Genomic DNA, 19,165 nt, shown 5'->3' with positions numbered 1-19,165 from the left:
TTTTTTATATACATTCAATCACATTATTTAGCTTACAAAGTGAACATTTCAACATGTGAACATTTCTCTCCAGTCCAGTTGATCAAAATATCTTCAACAGATAACAACACTACCTCCCCATCCCAACAATGCTCTGTCTCCGTATCCCTCCTCCAAATGTCCTTCCCCAGGCCCCACTCCTCTACACACACCACATCAGGCATTCACACCCATCTCTTGTGTTTGTACATTTTTTTAGTCAATCAGTTTCAGTCATAGTGTGTGGACACTCGGTATATTTTAAGTGGGGACAAGCAATGTCTCTCCTTCATAGCCTGGCTTGCTTTTCACTCAGCAGTAAATCTTCCATATTCTTCCACTTTATGTCAAAAGCTAGGGTTTTGTTTGATTTTATGGCTGAATAGTATTCCACAGAGTATCTGTTCCAGCTAGTATATGAAGGAGCAAAAGTGAGTTACATAGTATGAGGGTACATCTAAAAAGTTCACAAAAAAAATAAATTAATTAAAATATGAGTTTATTTGGTACAAAAAGATTTTAAGTTCATGAATAGTTTTTTTTTTATAATGTGCATTTCCATGAGCTTTGTGAACACTTCCTCAAACTTTACTCTGCTAAATAATGACAAAAAAGTTAGTAAATATGTTTGATACATGCAAAGCCCAACAGGAAGATGCTGTTGTCCACTTAAAAAAAGAAAAACCTCCACTTGAAAGAAAAAGGTTTGAGGGCAAAGAAAAAACTAACTTTCCTAAGTAACTTGCCAGTGGCCACATAACAATGAGTTATGGATCAGCATCACAGCCTAGTAGTTAAGGGCTAGATCTCGCATGGCTAACCCCACAGTTCAAATACTGGCCAAGGAAGCTTGAAAACACTCCAGACACATGTAGGGGAATGCTTCAAAATCCCAACAGGATGGATAAATGGAAGAAAAAGGATTGTGGCATCATCACCACTCATGGGGGTGTGTGAGGGGTTCTCTCTCCCCTTCCTTTTCTCTCATTTTGTCTCTCTCTCTGGAAATTTAAGGGAGAAAATTATGATTATGAATTTGGAAGTATTTTTCCAATTGTTTTTGAAAACTAGCATCTGGCTTTTCAAACACAAATACACACTCACACATGCACACAAACAAAACAGTGTTAGTGGTTTATTTTCCTATTAATGTTATCATACTCAATACACATTCTTCAACTCACATTTTTACTCAACATCGTTTCACAAACCAATCAATCTCGATTGATAGATAGAGACTCAGTTTATTTTCATTGCTATACAAAACCCATCATGTCTTTCGTATTTTCTTTGGTATTCTCCTTCTTTATTGTTTCTGGGTTTTATGGCAAACAATTCTATGGTGTGCATCTTTTACATGTTTCCATGACTTTCTCTAAACAGATACCTACGAGTAAGTCAAATGACATGTTTGATTTATTTTTCTGTGTGTGTATATACGTGTGAGGGAGAGGAAGAGGGAGGGGGAAGAGAGGAGTCCTAGACATGGTCTCACTGTTGGCAATCCTCCTGCCTCAGCCTTCTGAAGAGCTGAAACTGTAGGGGTACTTCACCACACCCATTTCCTTCAGACAGGGTCTCACTGACAAACCTCCTGACTCTGTCCCAGTAGCTGGGATACCACCACATCAGGATTCTATGGTAGATTGGAAATCCAATCTGGGCCTGTTTTTCCTTTTATGTTTAATAAATACTATTAGATAGCTTCCCAGCGGACTATGTCACTAGAGGTATACAAGAGAGCCTGCCTGACAGATCAGGAAATGGCAATACTTCATATTGTCAAATGTTTTAGTTTTTACCAAACTAGCATGTAACAATGGAATCCTAGTGTTACTATGGATAGCATTTTCCTGATTACTGCTGGAGTTGGGCATTTTTAAAAACTGCTCCTATAAACTACAGATTTCTTGTTCATACATTAGCCTATTCATTGACTGTTTATTTAACTATTTCATCTGGGGAATGTTTTTTATAGTCTGATTCTTTGACTGCTGTATATGTGGGAAATTTGTTCTTCCCACCCAGTGACTAGTCTTAAATCTGTTTATGGTCTCCTCTATTTTTTGAGGGGAGATGCAGCTTTTTAAATTTGTATTTTTAATTGATAAATATACATTGTATGTATGTATCATGTACAGCACGATGTTTTGTAATAGGTATACAATGTGAAATGACTATGTCAAACTAATTAACATATGTATTACCATACGTATTGTCATTTTGTGTGTGTGAGAACACCTAAAATATGCTTTCCTAGCAATGTTCAAGAATACAGTACATTTGTATCAGTAATCTTAATTATACTTTTATACATTCAGTCACTGTATATCATTACAATTTGCAGTGAATTTTCCCAGTATGAATACACTGTATATTAATTCAGTTAAAGATATTATAATCAACAGATAATTTTCCACTTTTTTTGTCACTTAAATGTTTTCTTTCTTTCTTTTTCCCTTTGAATACCTTCCTTTCACCCTCCTCCACTTAGTTTCCTCTTATTTGAAAACAGATTACTTGATTTGATTGAATGGATTAAAAAAAGTAAAAATAAATAAATAAAAATAATTAATGGAAAAAAAGAAAACAGATTACTTGTTAAATGGCCATATTTAGGGTTGTGTGTGTTTTTAAGTTTGTTTCCTTCATAAGAAACAGAGAAAGAGGAACAGAGAAAAACAAATATTCTCAACAGGGTCTCATACCATGAACACCCCCACCCCAGCCTTCCCAGCCAGCCAGGATCATGGGCACACACACCCCCAGTATGTACAGGTCGACCAGGGAATTGAACCAGCAGTCTTCCATATGGATCCAACATTGCTTGAGCAGCATGTTACCACTATCAAAATGGTCACATTTTTTGATATTTTTTATGTCTCACTTCAGAAAGCTTTCTCTAGCCTACACCATGAATATATTTCTGAAGATGTATTCCAATAATGTTTTAAAGGAAATTTTTAAGTTTATTGTCCTTTGAGTTTATAAATTTATTTTCATATCATGTAAAGCAGGACTCTCATTTTATTTTAAAACTGTAAAACAGCTCCACATTTTCTCACAAAACTGAATCAAAAGACCCACACATACATATTCTTCCCCAATATGGCCACTGTTGATGTCTCTCACTGCTTTCCTATGTTCCAGTCAAACAAACCATGTAATGTGTCCTGAAAATATGTTATCCCCATGACTGAAATTCACTTTTCATTCCTTGAATTTCTATTCAGCTTACTGGACGCCTTTTACTCTTTCTTCAAAGTCCTGTTGAAATTGGGACCAGCAAATGGCATAAGGGTTACATGGTTGGACTCCCATGTATTTGACTGTGATTCAAGTCCTGGACCTGACAGCTTAAAATTCATATAGGGTGCATTGCATGCATGCCCAACTGAAATCTGAGAGGAGAATTGGAGGGGGGGGGGTATTGCAGCATGGTCATTCCCCCAGGAGATGATTTCTTGCTGTCTGTCTCTGTCTTTCTCTGTCTCTCCCTCTGGCAAGCACACAAGCCCTATAGCAAAAATCTCTTTTAAAAAAAAAATCCTGTTGAAATATAACCTCCTTCATGAAATACTCCTTGATCCACTCAGAACTGAACACCCTTCTGCTCATATCATGACTTTACCTTACCTGGTTCCTGCACTATTGTTGCACTAATTATGATGTGAAATTATCTATTTACAGGACAAAATTTGACTCTTGATTCTTAAATGCCCCCTAATTAATGATCCCCTAATTAATGCCCCCACTCTATCTTATCTTGCCTCTAATTTACATATATTCCTCTACTGAAAATATTATTCTACCTTTGTTCCTGGATAAATCTATTCTTCTACTAGGTCTTAGTCTTAGATGTGTAAGAATATTAGAAAAGAAAATATTTGTCTCAGTACTATATATAAGATCAAAAATTAGAATCAATCTAAAACTCACCAATAGGAGTTTAGAAAAATAAGTTTAGTAAGCTTATACAACAAACATAATAGGGCATTCAGATTGATGTCACAGAAAAAAATTTGAATAATGTGTATATGTGTCCCATACATAATTTTAAAAAGGAAAAGCAGATTAAACAAATCAATGTGGAAATATTATCACATATTTATGTCATATATATGATGACATGATATTTAGAGGGAGAGAAAAAGAGAGAAAGGGGAAGGATGACAATGATGAGGAAGGGCAGGAGGAAAAAAAGATGATGACTAGAAGTACATTCACCAAAATGTGGATAGGAATTATCTTTAAGTAATGGGGCTTCTCGGTAGATTTACACGCACATGTAACACACATGAAACACACACATATGTGTGTTGATACATCTATTGACCATCTTTATATTTTTACTTTCTAAATTTGCTAAAATAAATATGTATATGGGGGAAATATGTTTTACATGACCTCTAAAATGAAGATCCAACTACTTTGTAAATAAGATTAGTAATTATTTTTAAGTCATCTAGAAAATCTCTCATAATATTTGCCCATGTATTTAATCTAGCCAGTTTGAGCCAGCCCATAACCTAGTGATTAAGGAAACTTGATCATACATGGCCCACCACAGTTCAAATCCTGGCTTCACACCTTGAAAGACAAGTTGGGTATATGTGCAAATGCCAACAGGATGAAGAAATGAAAGAGAAGAGACTCCTCTCTCTCTCTCTCTATCTCTCTCTCTCTCTCTCTCTTTCTGTTTTTCTCTAGTAAGTGCATGTACCCTCTGACAATAAGAAAAGAAAATCGAGAAGATTGAAAATTTTCAAAAATAAGTAGTACTCAAAAGTTAGTTTGGAGATTGCTAATAGTCATTAGGATGACAAAAAATAGAAATGCATTAGCATTAATCTCTTCAGCTATTCAATATTTTAACTGCAATGAAAAGCAGAAAATTTTCTAATTCCATTAAAATTGTCATGCTTTTCCAGAAAACCTCAAGCTGACAAAAAGATAAGCTATTATTTAGGAAGTGTCATGATTTCATATTTTTTAGTAGATTAGGAAATGGGCTCAATTATATTCTTATAATTTAACCAGAAATGAGTGCCTATACACTTCAAGTTCTCAGTTATACTTGCTTATTATGAATTAATCTATAAAAACATGACAAAGTAAAATAGTATCTATTTTGTCTAAAACTCTGCAACTGTTTACTTTTATGGATGAAAGTATGGGGATATAAAACAAGAACAATTTCCTAATAATCTCCTAATTTATAGATTCTTAGAGACTAATTTTGAAGATTTCTTCTTATAATAGAAAAGCTTCTTTTTATATTAATTTCTAGTCTTTTTTTCTTGATGTTAAGAGTGAATATATTATTATATGATGAATTACAGATTGCTTGTCAAATGAAAAATAAGTTTATTATAAATTATGGAAAATTACACAAAGGGTGAAGTTTTGGAAGAGATATCGTCAGAGTGGAAATTTTTAAGTTTATTGTCCTTTGAGTTTATAAATTTATTTTCATATCATGTAAAGCAGGACTCTCATTTTATTTTAAAACTGTAAAACAGCTCCACATTTTCTCACAAAACTGAATCAAAAGACCCACTCATACATATTCTTCCCCAATATGGCCACTGTTGATGTCTCTCACTGCTTTCCTATGTTCCAGTCAAACAAACCATGTAATGTGTCCTGAAAATATGTTATCCCCATGACTGAAATTCACTTTTCATTCCTTGAATTTCTATTCAGCTTACTGGACGCCTTTTACTCTTTCTTCAAAGTCCTGTTGAAATTGGGACCAGCAAATGGCATAAGGGTTACATGGTTGGACTCCCATGTATTTGACTGTGATTCAAGTCCTGGACCTGACAGCTTAAAATTCATATAGGGTGCATTGCATGCATGCCCAACTGAAATCTGAGAGGAGAATTGGAGGGGGGGGGGTATTGCAGCATGGTCATTCCCCCAGGAGATGATTTCTTGCTGTCTGTCTCTGTCTTTCTCTGTCTCTCCCTCTGGCAAGCACACAAGCCCTATAGCAAAAATCTCTTTTAAAAAAAAAATCCTGTTGAAATATAACCTCCTTCATGAAATACTCCTTGATCCACTCAGAACTGAACACCCTTCTGCTCATATCATGACTTTACCTTACCTGGTTCCTGCACTATTGTTGCACTAATTATGATGTGAAATTATCTATTTACAGGACAAAATTTGACTCTTGATTCTTAAATGCCCCCTAATTAATGATCCCCTAATTAATGCCCCCACTCTATCTTATCTTGCCTCTAATTTACATATATTCCTCTACTGAAAATATTATTCTACCTTTGTTCCTGGATAAATCTATTCTTCTACTAGGTCTTAGTCTTAGATGTGTAAGAATATTAGAAAAGAAAATATTTGTCTCAGTACTATATATAAGATCAAAAATTAGAATCAATCTAAAACTCACCAATAGGAGTTTAGAAAAATAAGTTTAGTAAGCTTATACAACAAACATAATAGGGCATTCAGATTGATGTCACAGAAAAAAATTTGAATAATGTGTATATGTGTCCCATACATAATTTTAAAAAGGAAAAGCAGATTAAACAAATCAATGTGGAAATATTATCACATATTTATGTCATATATATGATGACATGATATTTAGAGGGAGAGAAAAAGAGAGAAAGGGGAAGGATGACAATGATGAGGAAGGGCAGGAGGAAAAAAAGATGATGACTAGAAGTACATTCACCAAAATGTGGATAGGAATTATCTTTAAGTAATGGGGCTTCTCGGTAGATTTACACGCACATGTAACACACATGAAACACACACATATGTGTGTTGATACATCTATTGACCATCTTTATATTTTTACTTTCTAAATTTGCTAAAATAAATATGTATATGGGGGAAATATGTTTTACATGACCTCTAAAATGAAGATCCAACTACTTTGTAAATAAGATTAGTAATTATTTTTAAGTCATCTAGAAAATCTCTCATAATATTTGCCCATGTATTTAATCTAGCCAGTTTGAGCCAGCCCATAACCTAGTGATTAAGGAAACTTGATCATACATGGCCCACCACAGTTCAAATCCTGGCTTCACACCTTGAAAGACAAGTTGGGTATATGTGCAAATGCCAACAGGATGAAGAAATGAAAGAGAAGAGACTCCTCTCTCTCTCTCTCTATCTCTCTCTCTCTCTCTCTCTTTCTGTTTTTCTCTAGTAAGTGCATGTACCCTCTGACAATAAGAAAAGAAAATCGAGAAGATTGAAAATTTTCAAAAATAAGTAGTACTCAAAAGTTAGTTTGGAGATTGCTAATAGTCATTAGGATGACAAAAAATAGAAATGCATTAGCATTAATCTCTTCAGCTATTCAATATTTTAACTGCAATGAAAAGCAGAAAATTTTCTAATTCCATTAAAATTGTCATGCTTTTCCAGAAAACCTCAAGCTGACAAAAAGATAAGCTATTATTTAGGAAGTGTCATGATTTCATATTTTTTAGTAGATTAGGAAATGGGCTCAATTATATTCTTATAATTTAACCAGAAATGAGTGCCTATACGCTTCATGTTCTCAGTTATACTTGCTTATTATGAATTAATCTATAAAAACATGACAAAGTAAAATAGTATCTATTTTGTCTAAAACTCTGCAACTGTTTACTTTTATGGATGAAAGTATGGGGATATAAAACAAGAACAATTTCCTAATAATCTCCTAATTTATAGATTCTTAGAGACTAATTTTGAAGATTTCTTCTTATAATAGAAAAGCTTCTTTTTATATTAATTTCTAGTCTTTTTTTCTTGATGTTAAGAGTGAATATATTATTATATGATGAATTACAGATTGCTTGTCAAATGAAAAATAAGTTTATTATAAATTATGGAAAATTACACAAAGGGTGAAGTTTTGGAAGAGATATCGTCAGAGTTTATAAAACTAGGAAAAAGATGAAGAACATGGACATACATTTCAGATTCCAGAACATTAGAATCCCTTGAAGTTTGAAACAAAAAGAGTTAGGAAAAATAAAATAAAAGGAAAAATGAAAATAAAAGGAAATAGCACTTTGCGCTACATACCAAAAATAAACTACCTACTCTAGAGGAAGTATATATTTCAACCCTAGGAGAAATTGAAAGCATATAGATATAGATGTGTGTGTGTGTGTGTGTGTGTGTGTGTGTGTGTGTGTGTGTATACGTATGTCAAGCTCTTTATGGAAGATTAGCAATGAGCTATCATAATTGCACATGAACATAGGGGAGTTTACTATGTGCCAGAAGCTACATTAAGAACTTTACATGAATTATCTCACTTAATTCTCACAATAACAATGGAAACACATATGCTCTTTACCTTTCTTTCTCAGATTTATCAAGAGACATAGTTGACACTTCAAAACTAAAAAGGAAATTTTGCCATGGAGAAGATTATGTCATATTGCTGAGTGAATTAAGCTAGGATATGAAAGAAAGGTATTGTATGTATCCACTTCACACATACCGACTATCTGCACTTTATGGTGATAGAAATATTGGAGGGCATAAAAGCAGTGAAAATAGTTAGTAATAAGACAGTGTGGAATGGGGCAGGAGAAAAGGAGTATGGAGAAGGATAGCAAGAGAACAAATAGAGAGGCATGACATTAGTGGGACTCAGCTATGGTTTATTACCTGTTGATGACATGTATAGTATTCCCAACTGGACTGGTCTGAGAAGTATTTCATGTTGGGAAAAGTCTTTTTACAAGCAAAATGATAATGATTAAATGTTTAAAAAGATAACTGGAATGATATAATAATAATAATAATAATAAGGAAAAAATAATGAAAAGCTATTGGATGATGAGGATTTTAATGTCTTTGTATTAACTGATAAGCATGGTATTCCTTCTGGAAAAAGAAATGTAATACACTGTAAAGTTATATGTGATTCAATATAATATAAATGAGATTGTGTTAATAATAAATTTTTAAAGAGAGAGAGAAAACTTGGCAAAAATTTTTTTAAAAAGAACATTATGTCATTATGCTAAATGAAGTAAGCAAGACACAGAAAGACAAATATTACATGATTTCTTGTATAGGTGGTACCTAGAATATTGTTACTTTTGGTTTAAAAGCAAGCATCAAAGGTTTCTAGATATTTCATGACTTACTCAAGGTCATGCCACTAGTAAGCATAGGAAATAAGACCAAAGTCACATTGATCTGTCCCCAGGCCACACTCTTAATCGCTCTACTAGACGTAGACGCTATACTGCTGATGTCACAAAGTTGATGAAAAGGAAAGAAGCCAGGCTTGGATGCACATGAGACTGCTGTACAGAGGGGTTTCAAAAAGTTCCTGAAAAAATGGAGTTAAAGCATGAGTCTATTTTGGTGCCAAAAAAAAAAAATTAATCCATGCATAGTATTTTCATAATATACATTTACCATAAATTTTGGAAAATTTTATGTAGCTAAGTATGAACTTATGGAATTCTATTGTGCCTCATATTTCTACAGTTTAATTTACTGTCACATAGACTCAAAGGATATCAGCAACTGCTAATGAAAGATCTGGATGATAGATCAAAACTAATAGATTTTGAGTTGTGGTTTAGGCACTTCAAAACTAGATAAACTTGATTAATTAATTATATTGGGAGACACTTTTCTCATTTTTAAAACAGAAATAATTATTCATGCCATATATGAAAAGACTAAAAAGTTCATGAAAGGGACCAGCAGATGGCATAAAGGTTACATCACTAGCCTCCCATGTAGTCGACCAAGTTCAAGTCCTCGACCTGGCGACTAGAAACACACCAGGTGCGTGTGCATGTGTGCCCAAAATTCCAAGGAGAATGGAGGAGAAAGGATTGCGACATGGCCATCACTCCAGGGGGTGATTTCTTGCTTTCTATGTCTCTGTCTCTCTCTCTCTCTCTGTCTCTCCAATAAGCACACACACCCTATAGAAAAAACTTCTCTCAAAAACAAAAAAGAAAGAAAAAAGTTCATGAAAAATAAAATTAAAAATCATATTTATGTAGATAGATGCAAAACATTTACAATCCATATGGTTTTTTCATAATATGCATTTTACATAAACTTTTTAAAGACCCCCCTCCTACATGTCATATTATATTTATAAACAAATTAAATAATTTAAGTAAAATTACTAAATAAATGAGAAAGCTTATGAAGATGAAAATACATAAAAATGAAACAAGATGATATATGGTGATTTTTCTTGCAGAAATAAAACTATTCTTACTTACTGTTTTATATCTTATTACCCACCTGCAATCTTACTGTGTGAAGAGTTTTCTAATGGCATTTTTTACCTCTTCATTTCTCAAGGTATAAATGAGTGGGTTCAACATGGGTGTCAGAATACCATAAAATAATGCCATGTTTTTGTCTATAGGTAAAGTAGTTGATGGACGCATATAGGTGAATACACAGGGCACAAAGAACAAGGCCACAACAGTAAAGTGGGCCCCACAGGTGGAGAGGGCCTTGCGTCTCCCCTCTGGACTGTGGGATCTTAAGGAGTGCAGGATTACAATGTAAGAGGCAGCCAGCATGAGGAAGTTCACTAGGCAGATCACACCACTGTTGGCCACCACAAGCAGACCAATGATGTAGGTATTGGTGCAGGCGAGTTCCAGCAAGGGGTACAAGTCACAGACAAAGTGATTGATCACATTGGGCCCACAGAAGGGCAACCAAAGAACCAGAAGAAGCTGAACAAGTGAATGTAAGAATCCCCCCAACCAAGCCACTCCCACCAGCATGGCACAGAGATGCTTGGTCATGACGGTTGTGTAGTGCAGGGGCTTGCAGATGGCCACATAGCGGTCATAGGCCATCACCGTGAGAAGAATGATCTCTACGCCTCCCAAAAAATGGGCTCCAAAGAGCTGAGTCATGCAGCCCTTATAAGAGATGGTTCTTCCCTCATATAAAGAGTCAGCAATAAGCTTCGGGGACATAGAAGAAGAATAACAGGTGTCAATAAAGGAGAGGTTGGCTAGGAAAAAATACATAGGGGAAACAAGGGTGGTGCTGGTGGTGATAGTAACTACAATAAGCATGTTGCCACACACTGTGAGTACATAGACAAACAAAAAGAAAACAAAAAGGACTCTCTGAACTTCAGGGTTCTGTGAGAGTCCCAGCATGAAAAATTCTGTAATATTGTCTGGTATTTCCATAGATCACCAGGGTACTGGGAATGCAGGTACAGTGTTACCTATAAAGTCAAGAGAGAACCATAAGTAACACAATTGACTCGGGGCGGGGGGGGGTGTTGCTCAGTTTCCTTTAGTACACTCACTTGCTGCTGTTCCTGTTAGCCCTCTTTTGCTGCTTCAGAATTCTTATACCAATTTATTCTATTAACCACAAAAAGTGAGCATATTATCTATATGTTAACTTTTTTTAAGAGATATTTTTGCTATAGACAGAGACAGACAGAGAGACAGAAAGCGAGAAATCACCCCCGAGGGGGGATGGCCACACTGCAATCCCTTCTCCTCCATTCTCCTCTCAGGATTTTGGGCACGAATCCACACGTGCCCAGCATGAGTTTTAAACCACTAGATCTGGGACTCAAACTGTGATGTATTGTGTGGGAATCCAGCAATATAACCATTATGCCACCTACCAGTCCCAGTCTATATGTTAACCTTAACAGCACTATGTCTTAGCTATCTAGATTATTATTAAATAGGTGAGAATAATAACATAATTATCTAAATTCGCATTTTTGTTACGGCTGATGTTGAACAGTTGATAGACACTGATTTTCTGACTCAAACTTTCTAATTCAAACAGAGTACATCTTTGATCATTTTTAAACATAGATAAGATGGCACTTGAGAAAACCATGAATATTTAGGATCTCCAGCAATCTCTATATGTAAGTTTCATTCCCTTTGAATAAAAACTTTCTTCTTAGACTTTGCAAAGAGGTGTGCCACTCTTTTATTCAGATTTTCTGATGATAACAAATTGATGTATGATAAACTAAAGCAAAATTGAGAGAAACTTATCTAGTGACAGCTTGGTTTCCCAACTTCTCTGTTTCTCTCCCTGTCCATTTACTCCCACTTTGTGCCCATGCTATGGACAACATCACATCTAAGAGGTCAACCTAATTTAATTTAATCAGCTTTAACACTTTACTTCTTGGTGCTATTTTCATTGGCCTTGATGAAATCCTTCTAGCTAAAGGCTACATTCTATAGAGTGAACTGAAAGTAGGAAAAAAACAAACAAAAAATTGTATGTGTCAATGAAAGATTCTATACATGATTATCTGCCTATTAACTACATAAGACAAGCTACCGGGGGTAGCATATCCCTACCTACCCTTTATTCTCCTAACAATATTAAGGAAGTAGCTATGCCTATCTCAGTATTAGTTAAACAAACACACACAATAAAAGACTGCCTTTAGCCCTCTCCACCACCTTATTCTTTTCCTGCAAATATGAATCTTTCAACTTGCTGAAGTTGTAATGCTCAGGATGATAAGAATCAACAAGAACTAGTGTCAGAAGATGAGACATCCAGATACAGGAAAAGCTAGAGAGATTTCTGTACTGTCAGCAAGCTGCCTCTTTTTCTCTCTCCACACTATTGTAAGAAGACACAAACAGCTCTGCAAGTCACACGTGTGATGAGAACCTTGTTAGAAGGACATTATGGTCGAGAGCACAGACAGCAGTAATAAGATAACTCCCCTAAGTAGCACTCATTCTCTACCATGGACTGTCTAAGCTACGTGACACATGTCAGCTGGTTTAACCCTAACATCACCCCCACAAAGAGACTATTGTTTTTATCCTCATTTTGCAGAGCAGGAAAGCTAATGAGTGGCAGATCGAGGGCTTATACCAGGCAGTCTACCCACAGGAGCTGTGGGCTTCACTGTACTATATTCTCATTTAAACACATCTGGGTCTAAATCCTTCTTCTGTAATTTCTTGGCTGGATAACCATGGACAACTTTTAATTTATCTATAAAATAAAGATGAGTACTGCTATACCCTGAGGTTGCAGAAAGGACATGAAAAACATGATAAACTTATTCTGTGCAAAGTAATGAAGATTTTAATAAAATTATTTCACTACCCATTTATTTGGGTTGTACTTTTTAATTTTTAGAATAACAGAAAAATTACATTGACTGGCTCTGAGGACAATAGAATTATTTTTACCTCTTAATATCATAGAATGGTCATCAAAGCCAGATCCAAGCATTTCATTCCAAATTTCACTGTTTCATGTCTTTAAAATATTGGATAAAATTTGAATTATTTTTTACATTGAGGCAACGCACAGATGAGAAGTTGTTATCAATTAGAGAAATTAATCTAAGCTGAAAATGTCTTATGGTAGGTGAAAGCCCAGAAAGGGGTTATTCATTGACAAGCAGCTGGGAATTCATTTCATCATCCATTTCCCTTATATCTGCTGGAGAATGCGATGATATTTCTTGTCAGCTTTTTCAATTGCTTCCACTCTAATGTAGACTCAGAGTGAGTGCAGTTGGTCCAAAGTCACACAGATGAATCCCAGCATGGGTGCAACTAGAACCTTGATCATTTATTGCTCCAGTCTGTGCCCTCTCCTGTATACTCACCACCTTCCATTCTCCACCTGCTTTGAAAAGTCAGAAAGCACTGTTGCCAATATTCAAGGAAAACAAACAAAAATTGCTTCACAAAAGGGATAACTAGCTCTTCTTTTTGCTAAGATTATTCAGCAGAGTCTCACAGAAAATCTTCCTCCTCCCACTGAGAAGGGTTCTTTATAAGGTGGGGATGGTAACAAAATGGTTACTAGCACTGTGTGCTTTCGGGAGACTAATTCTTCCTCACTGGATCGTCTCTTGAAGCAGTGCTGGGACTAACTACTGAATCATTCATAGGTTAGAACAATGTTGATGCCATCATTTAATTAGTACCTGTGACTATGGTTTTAGTCTCACAAGGAAGAAACATCTATACTAACTCCTAGAAGAATTCCAGTGTCAAGAGAGAACATCCACATATTGTCAGGAAGAAAGCTGGGTTATTTCAGAAACTGATATTGGAGGATTCGAGTTTTTAGGGAAGTCACAGACTAAGCAACAATCCCCAGATCAACTGCATTTATTGAGCATTTTCTGTGTTCTAAGAATGGGTTCTAGACCCTTCACATACATTGTCTTTGGCATCTCCCACCTACAAAAGCTAAAAAAGAATAATAACTGTCCATTAACTATATCTGTACTGTATAGCATGCCAAAAAAATCAAGAGAACTAGAACCAAAACGACTTTAATTCAAACTACATTTCCACCATTTCAGTCTATCAGTAAGTATTTATTATTCAGTTCCAGGCTAATAAAACATAGCACTTTGTAAATGCCAAGGATACCATGGTGAATAAGATAGACTGGGTTCCTAGCAATATGGAGCTTATATTTTAAAAGGGGCAGTAGATGCCTCCAAAACAAGTTGGGGGTAGGAGTGGAAAGTGGATGATAGAATAATTACAAAATCAAATGTACGGAATTTCTGGATTCAATTCATAATTTTTTTTCCTTTTTTTTTTTAGAGAAAGATTTTTGCTAAAACCTGTGTATACTTGCTGAAGAGACAGAGAGACAGAAAGTGAGAAATCACCCCCCAGGGTGATGGCCAAGTACAATCCCTTCTCTTCCATTCTCCTCTCAAGATTTTGGGCAAATACACACATACACCCGGCGTGAGCTATTTAAGCCACCATGTTCAGGACTCAAACGATGGTTGACTATGTGAGATTCCAGCAATGGAACCATTACACCATCTACTAGTCCCCATTTTATAAATATTTTTAATGTTGGGCCAGCCAGGTGGGGTGGCTGTTAAGGCAACTGGACCCCACATGACTAAATGTGTAGTTTAAATCCCAACCCAGTAGCTTGAAAAATACACCTGGCTGGGACCAGCAGTTAGCATAATGGCTATGTCGCTGAACTCCCATGTAGCCAACCGCGGGTCGAGTCCTGGCCCCGGTAGCTTAAACTCGCGCCAGGTGTGTGTGCGTGCATGCCTAAGATTCCGAGAGGAGAATGGAGGAGATGGGATTGCAGGGTGGCCATCCCCCTGGGGGGTGATTTCTCACTATCTATCTCTCTGTCTCTCTCTGTCTTTCCGGCAAGTACGTACACCCTATAGCAAAAATCTCTCCCAAAAAAATAAATAAATACTCCAGGCACATGTGTGTGTATTCCCAGAATTCCAAGAAGACAATGGAGGACAAGGAATTGCAGATGGCCATGTCCCTTGGAAGGGTGCTTTCTCATGCTCTCTCTCTCTCTCTCTCTCCCTGCCAACCCCCCCCCCACAAAAGCAAGTACCCTAGAGCAAACTATATCTATTTTATTTGTGTGTGTGTGTATATATATATATATATATACACACACACACATATATATACACACACACATACATATACACATACACATGCACGCATAATATATATATATTATCTACATATATACATACACACACATATATGTGTCTGTGTCTGTGTGTGTATGTATATAGATAGATAGATAGATTAAAGAGATTTTTGCTATAGAGCACATGTGCTCGCTGGAGAGACAGAAAGCAAGAAATCACCTCCTCAGGGGGATGGCCATACCACAATCCCTTCTCCTCTATTCTCCTCTCAGGATTTTGGACACATACACACACAAGCCCAGCATGAGTCTCAAGTGGCCAGGTCCAGAACTCAAACCATGGTCAACCATGTGGGAGTCCAGTAATGTAAACATTATGCCATCTGTTGGTCCCAAAAATTGTATTTTTTAATGTTGATAAATATTGACCACATACATATACATAAATTAAAAGATTGTCAAACCCAGTATGTGTTGTCAGTAAGGAGGAGGAGTATATCTCTCATACGCTACTAGGAGAGATGTATATTGGTTTTCAAAGTACATATCAGGAGCAGAGTCCATCTCCATCTGCAGCCCCCTATCCAGTCAAGGAACCTGAGGAAGGGCTAACCCTCAGCCCTAGCCCCAGCTCCCAATCTTCATGCCCCCTCCTTCTCTCAATCAGAAAGATAGGATGATTTTTTTATTTCTTTCTTTTGCTAATTCTTTACTTCTCTTTCCCCCATAGGTCAGGGTAGCTGAAGACCTCTCAAGCAGAGTCCACCTTCATCTGCAGCCCCCTGTCAAAATTGCATGCCACCCTTGCTACTTTTTCTGTTTTCCTCTTTCATTTTCTTATTTCTTCTCTCTTACATTGTCATTTTATGCTCATCCTCCACCACCACCCTCCCAAAGGGATTAGACAGTTCTAGAATTACAGTGTTCAAACATCTTAGCATCATGAGGATCTCAGGAATCGTTGCCCAGCACTGAAACACCAGCAAAAAGGAAGAAACTGCTCTTAGATACCTGAACAGAAAACTCCTCCTTCAGGGACCACATTGCTAATCACAACAGAAGATAGGCATTGGCACAGAAGCAATTCACAGCAAAAGGGAAGCAAACTTAGTTCCAGGTGCAGAAACATTCTCCTAAGTGTTATCCAAAAGAGAATACCTCACCAAATGACAAAAAGTTGAAGAAGAGCAACTTGTGCAACCAGAAAATACATCTCCATCAAAAGAACACAATAACTCTCCTCCATCTCTTGAAAGAAAAGGGGGGGGGCAGTTACTGAAAAGTCAGAGAAAGAATTAGAACATTCATGGTGGCAAAACTCTAAGATGGAACAGAAAAGAGAAAACTAACTCCAGAAGATGAGGAAATCCTTCCAGGATTTGAAATAAGTAATGGACACCATAAGAAAAAATAAAATGGAACTGATAAAGATGAAGACTACAACATAAGAAATCAAAACATCTCTTGAAAGTATTACAAGTCAATTAGATCATTCTGAAGATTTAACCTTGGGTGTAGAAGACAACATCTCTAACCTAGGGGGAAAACAAAACAAAATGCCAAAATGATAGAGAAAACAAAATGAGGATAATATATGAGAAATACAGTATTCTATTAAATGTTAAATAATCAGATAATTGGTGTCCCAGAAGGTAAAGAAACTGATAAGGGCATTAAAAATCTATTCCATCAAATCCTGCAAGAAAACTTTCAAAGTCTAGAGAAGCACTCAAACATACAGACCCAAGAAATATAAAGAACATCAAATAAAATCAACCCAAGAAGATCTTCTCTATGCCATATCATAGCCAGGTTAGCCAAAGCTGCAAATAAAGACAAGATATTACAATTGATAAGAAATAACAAAGGTTATCCCACCAGACTAACACCAGATATTTCAACAGAAATAATACAGGCAAGGAAAGAACGGAAAGATATATTCAAAGTGTTAAGAGAGAAACATATGGGAAGAAAAGATTAAAATCTTAGAAAAACAAAACCAGAAAGAATTTACCAATACCAGACCAACTCTTCAAGAAATTCTCATGAGAGCACTCTACCAGGAAAACTAAACAAAGACAGACAGATATGAGAGAATAAAAAGCATCCAAGAAAATGGCCAACTTAATGGTAGGGACAAGTCCAGAAATATCAATATTAACATTGAATGTTTATGGATTGAATTCTCTAATCAAAAGACACAGATTGACTGAATGGATTTAAAAAAATAAAAACAGAAAGCCTCTATCTGTTGCCTACAAGAAACACATCTCATGGATTAAGACATACAAAGACTAAAAGGGAATGGTGGAAGAAAGGCATTCCATGCAAAAGGGAACCAAAAAAGAATTGGAGTTGCAATACTAGTTTCAGACAAAATAGACTTCAAAACAAAAACTGTAAGAAGAGACAAAGAAGGACATTACGTAATAGTAAAAGGGTTAATTCATCAAGAAGATGTAATACTTATAAATACCTATGTGCCCAATTGAGGGCCACTCAATACTTTTTTTCTTTCTTTTTTTCTTTTATTTATTTTTTTATTTACATTTTTTAATACATCCGATCACATTATTTAGCTTACAAGGTGATCATTTCAGTATGTGAACATTTCTCCCTGGTCAAGTTGATCAAAATATAATAACACTACCTCCCTGTCTCAACAATGCTGTCTTCATATCCCTCTTTCAAATGTTTTTCTCCAGACTCCACTCCTCCACACACACCACATCTGGCATTCACATCCACCTCTTGTGTTTGTACATCCTTTAGCCCATCCGTTTCCGTTATAGAGTGCAGACATTTGGTACATATTAACTGGGGACATACAGTGACTTTCCTTCATAGCCTGACTTGCATCACTCAGCAATAAATCTCCCATATTATTCCAATTTCTGTCAAAAGCCAGAGTTTTGTTGTTCTTTATGGCTGAATAGTATTCCATAGAGTATATGTGCCACAGTTTTTCAACCCATTCAGCCGTACAGGGACATTTGGGTTGATTCCATGTCTTAGCAATTGTGAAAAGTGCCTCAATAAACATCAATGTGCAAGCACTTTTCCAATGAGGAATTCTTCTGTCCTTTGGGTAGATGCCAAGAAATGGGATTGCTGGATCATATGGCAGTTCTATTTGTAGATTTTTCAGGAATCTCCAAATGGTTCTCCACAGTGGTTGGACTAATTTACATTACCACCAGCTGTGTAAGAGAGTTCCCCTTTCACCACACCCCTGCCAGCACTTATCATTCTTTGTTTTTTTAATCTTAGCCATTCTGACTGGGGTTAGGTGGTATCTCATTGTTGTTTTGATCTACATTTCCCTTACAATGAAGGATGTTGAGCATTTTTTCACATGCCTTATGGCTATTCGTATGTCATCTTTAGTGAGTGTTCTTTTCAACTCCTTCTCCCATCTTTTAATAGGGTCCATCATCTTTTTTCCAAACAGCTTCTTTAGTTCCTTATGTATTCTGGTTATAAATCCCTTATCTGATGCATAGTTTACAAAAATATTTTCCCATTCTGAGGGCTGTCAATTCACACTAATTACTGTGTCTTTTGCCATGCTGAAACTTTTTAGTCTGATGTAATCCCACTTGTCTATTTTGGGGATTATCAACTATGCTTTGGGGGTCTTATGTAAGAAGTCTTTTCCTACTCCAGTGTCTCCCAGAGTTTCCCCAGGGTTTTCCAGGAGCAGTTTTATAGTTTGAAGTCTTAGATTTAGATCTTTGATCCACCTTGA

The 19,165-nt window shown here is 36.1% G+C and overlaps 1 protein-coding gene across 1 annotated transcript; it reads right to left on the bottom strand.

Annotated features, from left to right (window-relative positions):
* Window positions 1-10,286: 10,286 nt before the first annotated feature.
* LOC102472151 (olfactory receptor 4C3) lies at window positions 10,287-11,195 on the bottom strand. The gene has a single exon (XM_014585149.2). It carries the CDS (start codon window positions 11,193-11,195, stop codon window positions 10,287-10,289), a length of 909 nt encoding a protein of 302 aa, XP_014440635.1.
* Between the last annotated feature and the right edge of the window lie 7,970 nt (window positions 11,196-19,165).

The sequence above is a fragment of the Tupaia chinensis genome, unplaced genomic scaffold, assembly GCF_000334495.1.
Source record: "Tupaia chinensis unplaced genomic scaffold, TupChi_1.0 Scaffold149104_1, whole genome shotgun sequence".
Taxonomy (NCBI): Eukaryota; Metazoa; Chordata; class Mammalia; order Scandentia; family Tupaiidae; genus Tupaia; species Tupaia belangeri.
The sequence above is the reverse complement of the archived record's forward strand: the minus strand, read 5'-3'. Positions and strand labels throughout refer to the sequence as shown.